The sequence below is a fragment of the Halichoeres trimaculatus genome, unplaced genomic scaffold (genome assembly GCF_033239565.1).
Source record: "Halichoeres trimaculatus isolate MK-OKI-2021-1 unplaced genomic scaffold, fHalTri1.1 fHalTri1_scaffold_19, whole genome shotgun sequence".
Lineage (NCBI taxonomy): Eukaryota > Metazoa > Chordata > Actinopteri > Labriformes > Labridae > Halichoeres > Halichoeres trimaculatus.
The window spans coordinates 3,485,525-3,503,154 of record NW_027437197.1 but is presented as its reverse complement, the minus strand read 5'-3'; the positions used below and the strand labels follow the sequence as shown (position 1 = coordinate 3,503,154).

The 17,630-nt window shown below is 40.6% G+C and overlaps 1 protein-coding gene across 1 annotated transcript; it reads right to left on the bottom strand.

Annotated features, from left to right (window-relative positions):
- Nucleotides 1–738: 738 nt before the first annotated feature.
- Nucleotides 739–17,265, bottom strand: stam2 (signal transducing adaptor molecule (SH3 domain and ITAM motif) 2). Its single transcript, XM_074695517.1, has 14 exons — nucleotides 17,081–17,265; nucleotides 14,232–14,316; nucleotides 13,133–13,208; nucleotides 12,515–12,610; nucleotides 12,179–12,325; nucleotides 9,241–9,307; nucleotides 8,824–9,022; nucleotides 7,311–7,405; nucleotides 7,133–7,215; nucleotides 6,957–7,044; nucleotides 6,813–6,867; nucleotides 6,549–6,696; nucleotides 3,766–3,932; nucleotides 739–2,730 (listed from the first exon to the last, which is right to left on the bottom strand). The coding sequence occupies exons 1-14, from the start codon at nucleotides 17,118–17,120 to the stop codon at nucleotides 2,541–2,543; spliced, it is 1,536 nt and encodes a 511-aa protein (XP_074551618.1). The 5' UTR covers nucleotides 17,121–17,265; the 3' UTR covers nucleotides 739–2,540.
- Nucleotides 17,266–17,630: the final 365 nt, after the last annotated feature.

Genomic DNA, 17,630 nt, shown 5'->3' with positions numbered 1-17,630 from the left:
GAACTTTCTACTTTCTACTGCTCTAACCGTCTGAAAGTTTGAGTTACTTTCGGGCATTGTTGCTGTCAAAGCCTAAGGACTTGTATTAGAAGAAGCTATTTAAAAAAAAAAAAAACTTTACAAAAACAGCTCCTTGTCTTTGAAACTAGATTTTACGAGCAGCATTTGAAGGCAGCACCAGTTGTTCTTATACTGGCATGACCTGGCATTTGGCTGGAGTTCAGGCAAATCCATTCACCCCTCCTGACTGTTTAATAAAAACACAATACCCCTCATAAAAAATCTGGCAAGTGTCTCAGTGAAAAGTCAAAATAAGAAAAGGAAGCAGGAGAAAAATGAGCATTTGAATTCATCCTGTGCATGTTCTCGTTTGTTAATCTGGAGGAAAAAAAACAATCACTCCACTCTGGTTTGGTGTGTTTACCACCTTAAAGTGGAGCTGAGCAGTTTGATCACAGGGAAGAAACTAGGACAAACAACAGCTGATAGAAATCTCCTCAGTCACCCTCACCAGACAGCGCGACCAGCTGTGATGTTTTCAGACAATCCCTCCGCAGAAAGTCTTCACGCCGCGTTCATATCCTGGTTTCATCCTGGAGATCAGCCCGCGGTGTCTGGACTCCAACATTTAATGAAAACAAACACAGATTGTCGCTGCGGCCTCCACCTGAGTAACACTGACATTTACAGGAGCAACATTTGAAAAGTAAAGATCAGAAGCTGCAGGAAAAAAAAAAAAAGAAGCGGCTGAACTCGATGAATAAATCATTTCCCCTGGGTGATGTTCGGCTCATTTATCACGTGCAGCTGCTGATGTGTCGAGGGAAAAAGGAGAGGTTAATTAAGTGGACAGTTGCTATTTTAATCACTTTCTTAGTAGGATGAATGTAATTACTGGAAGGCACATGAAGGGAAATGTAAGCAGAGAAGAAGAAGCTCATGGACAGGTGTTTTTTTATTTCAAATATTATGTCTGCTCTGTTACAAAAGCACTTTTTAAAATCCTGGATAAAGGAACTTTTCCTGGAGTATTTTAAATATACAGAATTTTACATAACCAGCTGATTCAGAGACCGTCACTCGCGGGAAGTCGCGTCCGTGTCATTCTTTGCTTTCTCCAGAGAAACAAGGCATCCAGTGGTACGTAAATGTTTACAAAGCTAAGGTGCAACGTCACCGACAAAATCAGGTATTTTACATCTAATATACAATGCCCTTAGACGGAGGCGTGAAAGGAAATATAGACAGTTCTGACTCAAATTACACCTAAAGAGCTACAGGATTACGGGCTCTAATCTCTGAGCTGCTCGTTAATTCTCATCCCAAAACTGAAGACGAACCGACAAGTTTAAAACATTTCACTCTGCTTTCTGGGAATATTCTTCAAAAACAGCAGCTAACCTTTTCTGTTTCCTTACATTTCGCCCGGACGATCAGAGTAAAAGCAGAATAATTATTACACAATCTCCAAACATGTAGATTACACATGTATAATGTCGCAATATATATATAATAAATCAAAGTACAGGCGATGTCATCAACGAGTTTGACTCCAGATTAAGTTTCCCACACGTGGAGAAGACGAGGCGACTGCTCCTCATTTCAACCTAAAATCTCACAATCCTCGCAAAAAACTAAAAGACGTGTAAGCCCTCGAACAGATAGCATACATACACACACACATATGTAATAGAAACACACACACACACACATGACTTATGTCCTCTTAAATATCTCAAATGCAACCACAGAATGCGATACAAGGCAGTGAGTTCATCCTCGAACCATTCGCACAAAGAAATAACTGTTGGATGAGTTTGTACTTCAGGTGTTTGATCACAGAGCAGCTACAGAGACGGATGCTGGTGAAAACAAACAAACAAACAAACAAACAAACAAAGGTGGAGCTCCTGATGTGTGAAACATGAGCCCTCTCACAAACCGGGGATCCACTTAAAAATAAAAAAGTTTAAAAACAGAAATCGCAGGCCATGTTCACGTTAATGCACATTCATCCACTTTCTCCTGACTGAGGCTTCACTTTCACATTCATCTGCATTAATATGAACATGGCCTCACATCAAAGGAGAGGATCTGTGTTTGGGATTATTCAAAGGGACACGTGTGTGGCGTTGTGTTGAAGTAGGGATTACAAAATGCTAATTTCTTCAGAGTCAGGTGCTCGTTTGAGGTCCTGTTTCTTCTTCTCCTGTAATGTGTTTGAAGAGCGGAGCAGGAAGGACAGAGAGGAGAGGGTTCCTGGCAGATCCTGATGCTCAGCTTCGTTTAAAGCTGGGGACATGCACAGAAAGACTGAGTCCTGATTCAGATTAACAGTCCTGTGTTACACAAACGTCTCAGCTCAACTTCCTGTGGTGTGTTCGGTTCAGCTTATCAAAAAATGGCTTCAGGAATGTTCCCAAGCAACAACAACGACACACACAAACACTCACGCGAGGTCAGCCGAACAAACGAACGCACCACAGGAGTATGAAACGTCTGAGGCGTGTGATCGTCTCAGGGCTGCGGTCTGAGGGTGTTTACAGCAAAGGCTGCTGATAATACGCCGCCTGCTGCTGCTGAGGAGCCTGGTGAGGGGGCACAGAGACCGGGTAGGAGACAGGAGGCATGTTGGAGTTGTGATAGGCCGACATGTCCATGGCCACGCCTGCCTGGTGTGGGTAAGGAGCTCCGGGGGCTTGGTTCATGTACTGAGCGTTCATGGCAGTGCTGCAAAGGAAACACAGACGTGACACTTGAAGCAAAGCGAGGAAGATCCTGTTCAGTATGTTTTAAGCTACATCCTTAAAGTGATACTCTGGGATGGAACAAGTTGGGTCCTATCACAAGGTTTAGGGCAGAAATTACCCCTACAGCAGTGATTTTGTGCAGCAGAAGCCCGGAGCGCTCGCACCAAACACCCCTCCCTGCTCCTCTGCCGGTTTCCTCTGCACTCAGACGGGGCCATATTTTACTTGACCAAAAACACAAACAAACGGACTCCCACCGAAAAAATCTGATATCGGTCTGCATTCACGCTTTATTTAGAGAATTTTCAGCATGTTACTTTCACACAAAAACACCGCTGAATAAGGCTCTAGTTCTCATCGTGTCTCTTCGTCCTGGCAGACTACCTGTGTTTGTTTATATCTGGCACGCTGCGCACGGACTACACTACGACACGATGAGAACTAGAGCCTTATTTAGCGGTGTTTTTGTGTGAAAGTAACACGCTGAAAATTCTCTAAATAAAGTGTGAATGCAGACCCATATCAGAGTTTTTTGGTGGGAGTCCGTTCATTTGTGTTTTTGATCAAGTAAAATATGGCCCCGTCTGAGTGCAGAGGAAACCTGCAGAGGAGCAGGGAGGGGGTGTTTGGTGCGAGCGCTCTGGGCTTCTGCTGCACAAAATCACTGCTGTAGGGGTAATTTCTGCCCTAAACCTCGTGACAGGACCCAACTTGTTCCATCCCTGAGTATCACTTTAAGGCATCATTTAAGTTTGGTAGACGTTAACACACAAAACCAAAACAAAGCGAATCAAACCTCAGAGCCCTTTGGTCAAACTGAAACGTGATGATAACTGAATGTTTTAAAGCAGAATCTTAAAAAAAAACAGTTATGAAACACTAAAAACAGTGTTTAACCTTCAGAACCAACTATCCCCTCATCCTACACACATCCTTGTTTACACTAATGATGTCACATGACCAGACTCTTGAAGCTGTGCAGCTTCTGATTGGAGCTGTGAGGCTGCCGTCTTACCTCATGTAGGGAGGCTGAGCAGCCTGGGTGTTGGGTGGGGCGGACACGTTGGGGGGAAGTGACTGCAGAGGTCCGGGCTGGTCGCTGGGCAAATTGTAGGGCTGTGCAGGAGGAACCTGGGGCATCACTGGAGGAAGGTAGGGAGCGCCTGCTGGGCCCAGGTAACCCTGAGGAGGAGAAGAGGAGAGGAGCATGTTGAGGTTTGTACAAATTAAAGCATCACAGTAATGAATGTTACTGTCACAGAGCGTGATATCCCGTCTTAAACCCTGGATGATTTGACAAAAAAAGGTCACCTCTCTAATTATTACAGTGTATTTATTTCTAATACCAAAGAGTCAACACTGGACAAACTGAACGCACTGGGAAATGACACTCAAGAAGATGGTGATGAAGCCAACAGGAGTGAGGCTTGTTTAAAGGCACAGGTGCTAATATTCCAGATGTCTGTGTCAATGAAAAAGGCTCTCTTATCCTTGGTCTGCAGAAGTGTCCAAAGATTCAGGATTTTTGGAAAGATGTTATAAAAGTTTTTAGAGGTTTTTAATACATCAATTACATGAAAAGACCAATCTGTAGTTAGGGATGCACGATATATCAGTACCAATCTCTGTATTGGCTGATATTTACCCATAAGTTGCCCCTTTTTTCAGAGCATCTTGAAGAATTTTCAAGACCCAAATAATCTTGTTTTCTCCGACTATGTAAACACCAAAACTACCTAAGAAGAGTGGACTCTCTCCTTTTATATATCTCTTTCTTTTGTGATCCAAAAAAAAAAAACAAAGCATACTTTTTTGATCTCGTTCATCCCAGGTGCTCCATCACTTCATCTTCTCCATGGTCGGTTTTTTTTAACGATCACACCGGTCTTTTTTTTTTTTAACTACCTCGACACATCATCTCCAATTTTTTTTTGTTTTTTTGTTTTTTACCAATATTGATATGGATAAATATTGGTTATCAGCCATAACAGCAATATTAATATCAGATATTTTCATATCGGTGCATCCCTATTTGTAATTATGAAATCACTGTAATGAATAATTGTGACCCACAATGTACATATTTTAAACTTGCAACATTCTGAAAATAAAATACATAAGTAAATAAATAAATAACTAAAAGAGAAAAAAATCAAATCGAATAAATAAAATGAAATAAAATTTAAAAAAAAGGTAAATAAAATGAAATAAAATTAAAAAATAAAATGAAATAAAATAAAATAAAAATAAATAAATAAAATGAAATTAAAAAAATGAAATAAAATAAAAAATAATAAAATGAAATTTAAAAAATGAAATAAAATAAAAAAATAATAAAATGAAATAAAATAAAATTTAAAAAATAAATAAAATGAAATAAAATAAAATAAATAAAGTGAAATAAAATAAAATTAAAAATAATAAAATAAAATAAAAATAAATAAATAAAATGAAATAAAATAAAAAAAATAAATAAAATGAAATAAAATAAAATAAATGGTTCCCATAAAACATAAAACTTTCCAAATAACAGGGGACAGCCTCAGTGCAAGTTGCTGGAGGAACAGGTGCAGTTTTCCATCCAGCTGGAAGTGAAACCTGAACGTCTTTACAACAGAAAAACCTCAAACTGAAGCTTTAAACTGTGATTTCTTAGCTAATAAATCCAGAAAATATCTTTTAATTCTTTCAGACAGTTAATATCATCTGTTTCTGTCCCCCGCTGAGCTTTACTGCACTAATAAAAGAGAAGTCTATCACTGAATGTTTGGCCTTCAGAAAATGTCTCCTGAGTGGGAGTGGGATACAGAGTGTGAGATATAAACCAGCCCGTCCACGTTGGACTGAACACAGACTGTTCCACTTAGTCAGGTAGTGTTGCTGCATTATAATTCACACCTTTTTTAACATACACCAATATATACGCGCGCTGTTAAAGGAGGTTATATAAAGAAAACAGAACCAGCATCAGGATCCTACTGTTCTAAATTTAAGAGCTTATTTTTTAAAGCCGCTGTGATTGATGATGCCTGTGGCTGCAGGTGCAAGAATAACCAGGTAGAGTTTACCCGCACCCTGCAGAACAAAAGCACGAGCAGCAAAAACAAATAAATAAATGTATAAATAGATAAATGGAGCAGCACTCTGGTGTGGGCCTGCCCAGTGAAGTGGACATTTTTCTGTGTCTCGAGGGAGAGACAGTGACATCAATCATTACAGAGAAAACAGCCTCTGCCAAGAAAAGGATGCAGCCTCCAACTCTCCGGGGAGGCAGGAGAGGCTGACTGAATGTCAGGCTTTCTGGACGAGTTTAAAAAGAAGCTAAATCAACTGTTTTTCTGGCTCCGTGTAACACTGGAGCAAAGGGTTGGAGGAACACACTGTGACACCCGTGGCAGGGTACAAAACTGAGCCTGCTCCTCTCCATTAGGACGCGTTGAAAAACACAACAAACAGCCCCTCAGCAGAATCGATGGCATCAATAACACACCGGTGACACATCCATCTAACCAGAGGAGGCCGCAGAGGTAGTTAACACACAGTTTGTCAGCACACACCACCTCATTAGTGCAGAAAATCTCTGCTCTTTAGTATTTATGAACTGTGAATCAACACTCACTGAATCAGACTCTGCATAATGTATGAGCTGGAGCTGCTTGTATTGACTTGTGTCAAAAAAGAGGAGGAGGAGGGAACACCCAGAAGCCTTGGTGATACCTTGATGATTGATTAAAGTTTTCTCTAGCACTAGATTTTATTTTAAAGGCTAAACCATGAGTGTATAAGTAGTTTCCTGACCTGCATGGCTGCAGCTGAGCCAGCCGGGCCGTACTGTGTCTGCATCTTTGAGTAGTTTGAGTAGAAAGGAGCCTCGTTCATGAGTTTGGTGTAAAGCTCCAGAGCCTCCAGAACTTTGACATTCAGCTCCGACAACTCTGAGTGTTTCCTGAAACACAGAAAGACAACAATACTTTTTATTCTTCGAGCAGAACAAGCAGCCCCTGAAGCTTTTTTAAACTTAAAACTTCAAAGTTTGTCTGTAGAGTCTCAAAATGACAGTACCTGTCAATCTCCTGAAGCTTCTCATCAATCATGGGGTTCATCTGCTCACATGCACCTGTTGGGATATTCAGAGAGGAGAGAAATGTAGCTGCAGCGGTCGTGACGGGCAGAGAGACTCGATTAAACCAGCGTTAATGTTTTTACCCTCCAGCTGGACCATCTCTGGAGAGTCGGGAGCAGGATCAGCAGGATCTGCATTCTGCAGCAGAGCCAGCGTGCTGTCCATCTTCCCCTGCAGAAAACAATCAGACAAATTCAGTTTGACTGCGAGTGAGGGTTTCTGTTTTTAAATATGTGTGTGTGCTGATGAGACACACTACCTCATCTATAAAAACAGGCTCAGGCTCAACTTTGGCTTCGAGGCTCAGCTCTTCAGGACTGCTCGTCTTCTCGATGTAAACCACTGGGGAGAAAAAGGTCAAACAGGACTTCTAGAGGCACATTTCTCAAGTCTAAGTCCAGATCCCTCAGGTTGGTATTCGCTCTCCAAACACTAACCTGGCTCGGGCTCTGCGTTCAGATTGGTCGTGACAAAGTTGGAGGGGAAAAGGCCGACTCCTCTGTGGTTCTCTCCTTTCCACCAGTTTGGATCGCTAAAATTAGAAACCATGAAAGGAGAGTAAACATTTATTCAGGAGCTTCTGAGAGGGAGCCATACTGAGGGAGCATCTGACTGTTTCAGAGTCTGAGCTTCAAAAGGTCGGATTACATGAATGTGAGAGTCACACAGAGACTTTTTCAGGTATTAAAGTCTTAAAATGTGTAGTTTAAACCTTAGATTCACACAAATCTCCAGTATGTGGACTAAATTTAGACCCTCATTCAAATGCGTCGCCTAACAGATAAAAAAAGGTTTAACTTTGTGTTCTGCCGCCACATTATAGGCTCATTGGTAGGATTAGAAACTCTGCATCTTTAGGAGGTCATCAGCAGTGTTGCCACAGTTACTTTGAAAAAGTAATCTGATAAAGTCTATGTACAATACGATGTGTAAACAGCGATACATGTTTTGATGCCGACGCTGAGACGATATGGGGCCGTCCTCGTGTTATTAGTTACATTCAGCCACTGCCAACAACACCTGCAGCTGCATGATTTGGCAAAATTGTGCAATTGTGGTTAAAATGAATAAAAATATGAGTCTACACGCAGACATTGGTGGCTGTGAAATGTTTACTGTACAATTATAAACAAAAATATTCATTATATACATTTTTAATTTCAAAATACAACTATAGAAAGATTCAGTTTTTTAAAACTCTTTTAGTCTAGTTTGGTTTTTATCAGTTTCTTTTTTTCTGTTAAAGCTGTAGCCCATTGATCCTGTATTTGTAATATAATAAGCAAAAATAAATGTTTCTGCAGTGCGGGCCCACATAATCCTCAGTGCTTTACATCCTTTACTTATGTATATATTTTTGTTTTTATTTTCACTTTTATTTCTTTTTAATTTTGGCAGTTTTGGTCCTCCATATGTTCAGGGAACCAAAGTCTAAAAGGTCTGGGCACACCCCTGCTTGTCACTGGGCGCCTCGTTGCATATAGCCTATGTTATGTTGCTCTGCTCCTTAACTGAAGGATCATCTCTCTCCTCTCTCCTCTCTGCTGTTTATGTTTGTGTCGCTGGCTGCTACTACACCTGAGCTGTCCTCATGCTGAAAATGTTGTGAATATGCAACTCCCATCACTCCCTGAGACGCAAGAAAAAAGCAGATACATTTTTTACAAGAAAAATGAAAAGACCAGAAATGCACAGGGACTTGGATTACTAACTTTTATCTGACAACTGGTTTGGAAATAGTACCATGTTAGATTAGTCGTTGCAGAACAAAGTGGCCAAATTAGAGTAACGCGTTCCGGCATCACTGGTCATCAGGTGTGAAATCCCACCTCTGGATCCTGTGCACATTGGTTATAAGACTGTATGTGTGTGTCATATATAAGGTGTCATCCACTCCCTGCACTGATTAAGACGTCTGGCAGCAGATAAGTGTCAGAAGGTAAGGATCACCTGTCATCCTGAACCAGAATCAGCTCTCCAGCTTTGAAGGTCAGCTCATTATCTTCCGCCGCCTCGAAGTCGTACAGCGCTCGCACCTTTCGGACTTCCTGTCCCCCGCCACCGTTGGTGTAGTTTGGGGGGTCAGAGGTCATGGCGAGAGGCCGTGTCTCTGCCTGCTGCTTCTGCTCCTGCAGGGAGAGCTCGATGGCTGTCGGAGAGGAGGCACATTTTAAAAACAACACTCAGCACTCACACACTGATGGATGTATAGCAGAAAATAATCAATAATAATAAAGAAATAATTTAAAAAATGATCAATTTTATAAAGTGATGATAAAAAGTGAAATATTTGAAGAGGAAATCTTGAAAAAAAAGTGTAAATGATTTTAAAAGTAAGTGAAGCTGAGTGATGTCATCTCACGTTACCTTTAGCCAGGTTGTCATCATCTGATGTTTTGCTGACAGCCTGTGGGCTGACCTTTGTGGCGGACCCCTGCAGTCGATACAGAGAGGAAAGGTAACATTTGTGTGTGTTTGTGAGAGTGAGTGTGTGTGTGTGTGTGTGTGTGTGTGTGTGTGTGTGAGTGTGTTTAATCTGTTCACACAAAAAGAACTAAGAGAACGACACAAGACAACAAGTAAAAACAGATTTTAGGTGATTATACTGCCATCTGCTGTTCATCTTTGGTACTACACCAGTCATGGAGATGCCTCCCAGTAATTCAGTGTTTACTTTTTTTTTTTTTTTTTTTTGCAGCCCTGAGGAAAAAATGCAAAACAGTTTTTTTTAAGAACTGTCTTAATGTAACTTAATTTTTGGTATTCCTACTTTTTCTTTAAAAAAGTTTTCTTGTGGCAGAAATTTGTTGACAATATTGACGTCTTTTTTTGTTCAATTATGAAACAGAAAACCAACACAGATTAAATGTCTGTGTATAGAAATTAAAGACCAAAAGAAACAAAAGCTGAACCGTCACATAAAAACATGTAGGTATCAGGAAAAAAAGTACTGAATAACAACACAGATGAACACAACACTGGTCTGTGTTTTGCACAGGCAGGGAGAAAACTGGCTGCACGCTGTCAGCTGATGACATTAAGGTTCAGCATGAGTGATAGTCAGAGATAAATAGGAGGACGGCTCACCACAGCGTGAGTCGCACTACCTGCTGCTGCTGTTTGCTCGTCAGCTGACAGAGATTAAATGTCATACCTGCTGCCTCATATGCCACCTGCTCTCCATTAGCATAACAGAATAGTCAGACTATCGCTGAGGCTGCGTGGAGCACAGCCAGCGTCAGGGAAGTGTGGATGAGACAGGAAATAACATCCAGGAGATTTCAGATCATTACTCTGACAGCTGGAGTTTTTTTTATTCATCAGTGTTGAGTTTTTTTAAATAAGAGAAAAACTCAAGAGAAGCAAAGTTCTCAGTAAACAGAGACACGAAGACCTCAGATAACACAGATGTAGGTCAGCCGCTTTATGGCATCCTGAAAGCAAAGTCCTCCAACTCCTGACACATATAAAGCCGTTATGTAACGCAAAGAAGAAATGAAAAACAGCTCAATGATTAATAAAAGTCCTGGTCCTGGGGCACCTGCACACGTATCCAAAGCATTATGGGAAATATGTGAAGAGGAAATTCCACTGTAAGCCCTCGACATATAAACACAGACAGACAACCCCACCCGACCTGGACTTTCAAAGTGGTGCAGAGGGAAACCACAGCTGTTAAAACAGCCACAGACGAGACAAAAGTATCCACACACACATGAAACTATATTAAAAGAAGGAAAACCACCAGAAGAGGTGAATAAAATCCAACATGAAGTTTCAGTCATGTTGTAAAATTTGGCCACAAAAGCCCCTTGAGCAAGAACAAACAAGGAGTTCCCCTTTGTAAAGCAAAACAAATCTGATGTCATGGTAAAAGTTAAAGACAAAAAGTTAAGAAGAAGACAGGGTGGGCAAAACTGAAGTGAATATTAACTGAAGTGAGTCAATGTTTGCACAGTTTGACCCATTTTTTGTGAACTTAGGATGTGTTGGATTTCTTTTAAGGATGTTTTGAGCAAATGAGTGCTGAAAAAAGAGGAAGTTGTGAAGAAATCTGTGAGGATTTCAGTGTGTAAACTTTTGATTAAGACTGTTTTTAAAATTGTGAGAAGGCTGCAGTTAAAGGTCCCATATTGTGCAAAAATCACTTTATTAAGTCTTTTAGTGAAATTTGTGGGTCTTTGGCTTTCCTCTCAGCCCACAAAATGTGATATTTAATGACAAAACCTGTATTTAGTAGAGCTCATGAATGTAAAATCCTGACCTAAAACGAGCTGTTTGAAATTTCCGGGGTTTGCTGACGTCAGTGATTCCCTTTTTTGAAGAATCAGGAGCAAGTCTGACCCGAATGGTCCACCGGAGCAGATACCCCCAAAAGTTGAAGAGCCATCACTGCTCTGTTTTTGGCTGTAAACAGCCACATAGTTCCTGCTCAAGCTTCCCATCTCAGAAGAAGACAGACTAAGTGTCTAGAGTTCATTTATCAGGAAATGTTCCAGCTACACTCAGTAAAACTGTGCATGTGTGTGCTAGACACTTCACGGCCGACTGCTTTTCCAGCTTTGGACAGTCCAACAGAGGGCTAGCCAATAGACTGGTCCTGAATCCAGGCGCATTACCAACCATCCTCCAACAAACCTGGGACCCTGGAAATGTGAGTATTTAAAATGCTGTGGAGCAGATGGAAGAGCTTTTCCTCAGTGTCCCCCCTGTCTCTGTGTTAGCTTCAGGATGCTAACTTTAGCTGCAGTTAGCCTGTTGCTTTAGCCTGTAATGTTACGGTAAACGAGCTTTGCTGATTTCTAAACATTGTGCACTCGGAGCTCGTGGCGCCGCTCTCAGTGACGCTGAAGAGCGGGGCGGTATCAGCGGTGGCTCATTTACATATGAAGGCCACGCCCACTAAATCAGAGCGTTCTGAACAGAGGGGCTATGAGAGCCTGGAAACAATGCTGCTGTGCTGGATTTATTGGCTTTTTGGACCAAAACATGTTACTACCATTTCATGAAGACATCAATGATCCAGATTAAACTGCAGAACAGGACCAGAATATGGGACCTTTAAAGTTTTGCTCATTCAGTTGAGGCTGAAGCCGTCTGGTAGCTCAGATATTGGTCTTTAGGTGAGTTTTTGTGACAGTCCTGGGTCTCTAGCCTTTTCTGTGCTTTACTTTAAGAAGTTTTTTATGTTTCTGAACATTTTAGGGTTAAATAAAACTTCTATGGAGTCTCTTTTTGCTTACATACCATTCTTTGAGTTTGCTGTTAAAATCAGACACTCATCCACTGTTTGAATCTCACACACCTGAGAGGACGGAGCAGGGAAGCTGATGCCCTCCTCTTTCAGAGACTTGATAGTGGCACTGATCAGGCTGAGCTGTGGATCCTTCTGAAACTCTTCTGCCCACTCCACCATCAGAGCTTTTAGCTTTTCACACACCCTCGTGTGGGCCTGCAGAGGACATGCAAACAAACAGCTGTGAAGCCAGAAAGTTGGCTCAAGAAAGACGAGTGTGAATGTGAGAATATGTGAGAATAAGACGGGTCAGGAGTGTGCACAGAGAAGACAGACGTGTGGTTATTCAAAGCAAACAAACGGTTTACAAGTTTGCAAGTTAAACAAACAGAGAGGTTTGCATACCCTGCTCAGCACGCTCCGCACTTCACTGGAAAACTCTCTGGAGCAGATTTCTAGGTGGAATATTTTGCCACAGTTTGACACACAGGCGCCCAGCAGCTGTAAGACAGGACGATAAGAGCAAGACTGAGATGAAACCACACAGGAAACAACATAAAAATTCACAAAAAAAAACTTTTTTAATGGAGAGTTATTCTCTAACAGTGAGCTAACTTTGTTATTCAAAGCACAAACAAGTTGAAAGTGAAGATTCGTGCCGACATTTTTAAGGAGAATAAGCTTTTAATGATCTCTATGTGTATGCTGAGGTCTAAATATAGAGCAGCCCATGTGACAGTATTTGTTCAGGATGACTCACACAAAGACAGAACCAGCTCTCACATTACTCAACAGAGTTACCCTCCCTGTAACAGATCTCACATTTGACTTTATGGCTCTAACAACAGGAGAATTAGACGGTTTACAGGCCTGCTGCAACACCCAGTGCATCATTAACACTCACTTCTAACAGGGCAGAGGTGTTAAATACTCCTACAAAGCTTTGACTCTTTTTTTTAAGGAAGTGACAGAGTGGCATTTCAGGTTTTCACTATCTTCATCTTCAGCTAGGATCAGACTCACGTTGAGGGCCTGCATGGCAACATGAGGCACTTTGTGGTTCACCCTCTTCATAATTGATCTCAACCCATCCTTTGGTCTGAAACAGAAGTGAACGGAAACAGATTAACACCCTACACCAGAAACTCTCCAGATATACAGTGGGGAAATAAGTATTGAACACATCAACTTTTTTCTCATCACATCTACCAGATTCTACCAGACATTGGTATTGACTCAAATAATCCACACATGAAAAGAAATCACAACGTTCAGGTCCATGATGATGATTATGTGGAACAACACAGGAAAAAAGTATTGAACACATGGAAAGGCTGTATACTTTGGTAAGGAAATGTGCCATACCACCTTGCAAGATTTCTGACCAGGGAGTCAGAAAGATAGTCAGAAGAGTACTCAACCAGCCAAGGACCACCCTGAAAGTGCTCCAGAAAGACTTGGAGGCAGCAGGTACAGTTGTTACAGAGAAAACAAAAGGCAATGCACTCCACCGCCATGGCCTCTATGGACGCTCAGCCCACAAGACTCCATTCCTCAAGAAAAGGCATGTTGAAGCTGGTTTAAAGTTTGCTAAACAGCATCTTGACAAGCCTGTAGAATACTGGGAGAATGTTGTCTGGTCAGATGAGACCAAAACTTAACTTTTGGGCTGTCATACTACAGACCATGTTTGGAGGAGAAATGGCTCTGCACATCAGCCAAAAAACACTACACCAACAGTGAAGTTTGGAGGTGGAAGCATCATGGCATGGGGTTGTTTCTCATCTCATGGTGTTGGCAAACTTCATATAACTGACGGAGCAATGAATGGAGCCATGTATGGGGAAATTCTTGATCTGAATCTGCTGCCATCCACCAGGATGATGAAGATGAGACGTGGCTGGACCTTTTTCCTGTGTTATCGTACTTAATTCCACCTAATCATTATTTATGGACCTGAACGTTGTGATTTCTTTTCATGTGTGGATTATTTGAGTTCATACCAATGTCTGGGAGAAATTTTGTTTGAATTGCATCTTTGGAAATAAATGTGATAAGAAAAAAGTTGACATGTTCAATACTTATTTCCCCCACTATAAGTGAAACATTATTTCAAGCTCACCCGTTGGACGTTGTTCCAATCTTATCACAGATGTCCATAATAAGCCCCCAGTCGTCTGTTGTGTTGTTTTCATTGGTTGCTTTCTCTAAAAATGTAACAAACAAGAACACAGGCAGTCAGTGCATATGGTGCAGTGAGGAAATATCAACACAGGCATCTCAGCTGTTTATCTCAAACATAACGTGATCACAGGCGGGCACGCCAGCCACAGTGGGTGACTGAACAGCAGGGGTTGAGCAGCCACATTTCAGAGTTGAGATCCAGCCAACTTACTTTCACATTAAAGTATCTGGAGTATTTATTTTCAACCACACGTATTAAATGACACAAGTTCTGCTGTTTTTCAAAGAGCAATAATCTTGGAGACGGAAACAAAGATGCGCTCTACGCCAGGGGATTTTACCCGTGGAAGCATGTGACATTGTAATTACAAATTTCCAACAAACAACAAAACCAGCCATGACCAACATCCTGGTTATTTACCACTCAGAGTGAAAGTTAAGTTCAACAGTGCACTATTGTGAGTTTCCTGGTGAAGCAGGAGGAGATAAGAACCGTGATCTGGAAGTTTGCATGAATTTTGGATAACCGGGAAGCATTTTGCAACACAGATAAATACACATGGCTGAAATTAAAGTTCTAAAAAAAGCTAAACGGCAAAAATGTCCAACCAACAGTCAGAAAACAAAAGATATTCACGCAACTTTTGCTTGTTTAGTCTGACAACACAGCAACTTTAAATCTAAGTTCCTCCTTGTCCGAGTTAAAGAAACAGCCAAGGATAAAACATTTTTTGGAAGGATGTTATGAAGTGTTAATGAGAGTTCTTTAACACTTAATTCTCATTATATGTCGAACTCTGAGCTTGGAATATATCCACATGACTTTATTCAAAAAGTCAAACACTACCATTCTTTATTCAGGGTATATGCTGAAATCCTGAGGTTAAATTCAATACCTTATTAAGACTTTTTTAAAAACCTTTCAGAAAGTCTTAAGACCTTATCCCGACTTAAAGCTGTTGTCAGCAACAGATCTTTGACAGTTGTAGTTTGCATTTGACATAAACTAGGTAAACTGAGAAGAAATAAAGCTGAAAGAATAAATAAAACTAAAGGCAGGTTAATTGACATTCCCATTCCCACAACAAGTAACAGCAGTAATTTAAGGCCAACTTGCAGGAAAAAAAAACAATAATTTCATTTTATCATTGTCAAAATTTAGGACATATGCTTGAGGTTGTGTTATTTGCTTTCTATCAGTGCTACATACGGACGGCTACTTAACTACTGTACGAACTGAGTTTGTCACATTAGCCTACGGATATGTTGGGCTGCTAACGCTATGTGTAGCCCACACCTCACAAAATTACAACTTTGCTTAATGTCAGGTTTCAAACAACAGTGCTACGTAACTGTATTGGTAAATACTTTATCTCATCGAGTTGTATCAAGTAAAAAAATGATTTAATCAAAGAAAATTTGTTCCAAAACAGCTGAGATCAGGGGAAACTTTTCATTTTCTCATTTTCTACATTTTCTCAGGAGGCTTGAGAAACTCTTATGATCTAGAGAGGAATATTTTGAGATGCTAAAGCTTTTTCTAGATCCTCACGCTGGTCTGTGATGAGTGTGACAAGTAGAATGATCGTCCAATCACCAGGTGTGGTTGTTTTTGAAGGTTCAGAACCTGAAAACATTTTCAAACCAGGTGGACTATTTCCGTGGCGAATATATGAAACTGTCCGTTTGGCGTGTCAGGTTAGTTTGTAACAGACGCAAGGAGGAAAATAAATATTCATGGATATGTTTGGAGTCAAAGCTTGAATACCGACAAAATTTAATACCTCATAACATTACGATTAAGACTTTTTTTAAGGGCCTTAATTTTCCCACAACTGGTTAATCAACTTTTAATACTTTTTAAGACCCTGCAGACACCCTGTTATTACACAGGAGCTGTTGCACTATATATCCAAGAGGTTTAAATTTAGAGGGACTAACCCACATTTCTAGAGACATGTGGAAAAACTTTGCTCAGTTCGAGACACCAAACATAAACATGAGAGAAGCAGGATGCAGGCTTCACCTGAAAGGAACTTGTAAAGATGTAGAGAGACATTGTTTTGTTTGATTCAGGAGGAAACTGATGGTGTGTGAGTAATGACATCCCCCCATTACATCAGATCAGAACCAGGAGTTGTAAGATGCTCAGTTGGCTTGACATCTGGGGGATTTGTACACCAAGAGTCAACACCTTGGCCTTGTTGTTGTCATGTTCCTTCTTGGTCCCCTTCTTCCACTACTTCCTGGTCCAGATCTGACGTCAGCTTGTCTTTTTGGGGTGTTTCCAGAGGTGGACAGGGGTCAACATCGGCTCCCTTACAGGCCAGCTAATGCATCCAGCTGCTATCAGTGATCCTCGGCTTCTTATCAATCGTTTACCCGTTTTCTGTCCTTGGACTACTAAAGGCAGGTAGTGACCCATATAGACAGGGAATACTCCATAAGATCCCCAGAGACTCTCAACGTTGCATCTCACCCATTTTTCCCTTGTTGTGAATCACGTGATTGTGAAACTGACGGTCACGGTTTATATGAATCAAGTCTCAAAGTTAGTTTATCAACCAACCGCTTGTCGAAGCAAATTAACTAATCGATTAACCAAACAAAGTCAATGACAACCACACAGGTTGTGAGTAACACACTAATAGAGTGACAGAGACTTAAAGAAGCTGTTTTCCAACGTGTTATCAGAGACTGAACTTAAAATACCTCAGCGAACTGAGGAACTCGAGCTAAGCTAACGTTAGCCAGATGAAAACAACAAAGAAAGAAGACTTCACTCACCGACATCCTGGTCAAACGGATTCTGGGCAAATAAAGGCATCCTAAAGATGTTAAAAAAGACTCAGACAGTTTGTAGAAACAGAAGAATGGATGTTTTTCTGACTAAACCTAAACAAATTTCTCTTCCTTCTCCATTAAACTCGCACCAGTTGCTCTTCCGGAAACTTAGCTGTCCTCAAGGAAGCCTGAGCACAAATGAGTTTAAACGCCGCAATGCAGTGGACACAATCTTTCCTGTTGTTTTTAATTAAGGTTTTTGTTTTAGATAACCTTGCTTCTTTTTTATTTTTTATATATTTTTTCCTAATCTCTATATTGAGAAATTACCTTCGAGACATTGTTGGTTATTAATTCCCCCAAATGTTTTTTTTATTTTGTTTACTGTTTTTTTTAATTTATTCTTTCTTATACATGTTCAATAATAATAATAATTTTAGTCAACGAAACAACCTTTCTTTTATTTTTATTTTTAATACTTTTTATTGTCATCATGTTTTAACATTCAATATTAATCTTTAAATTCAACCTAAGAATTACAAAACTTTACATT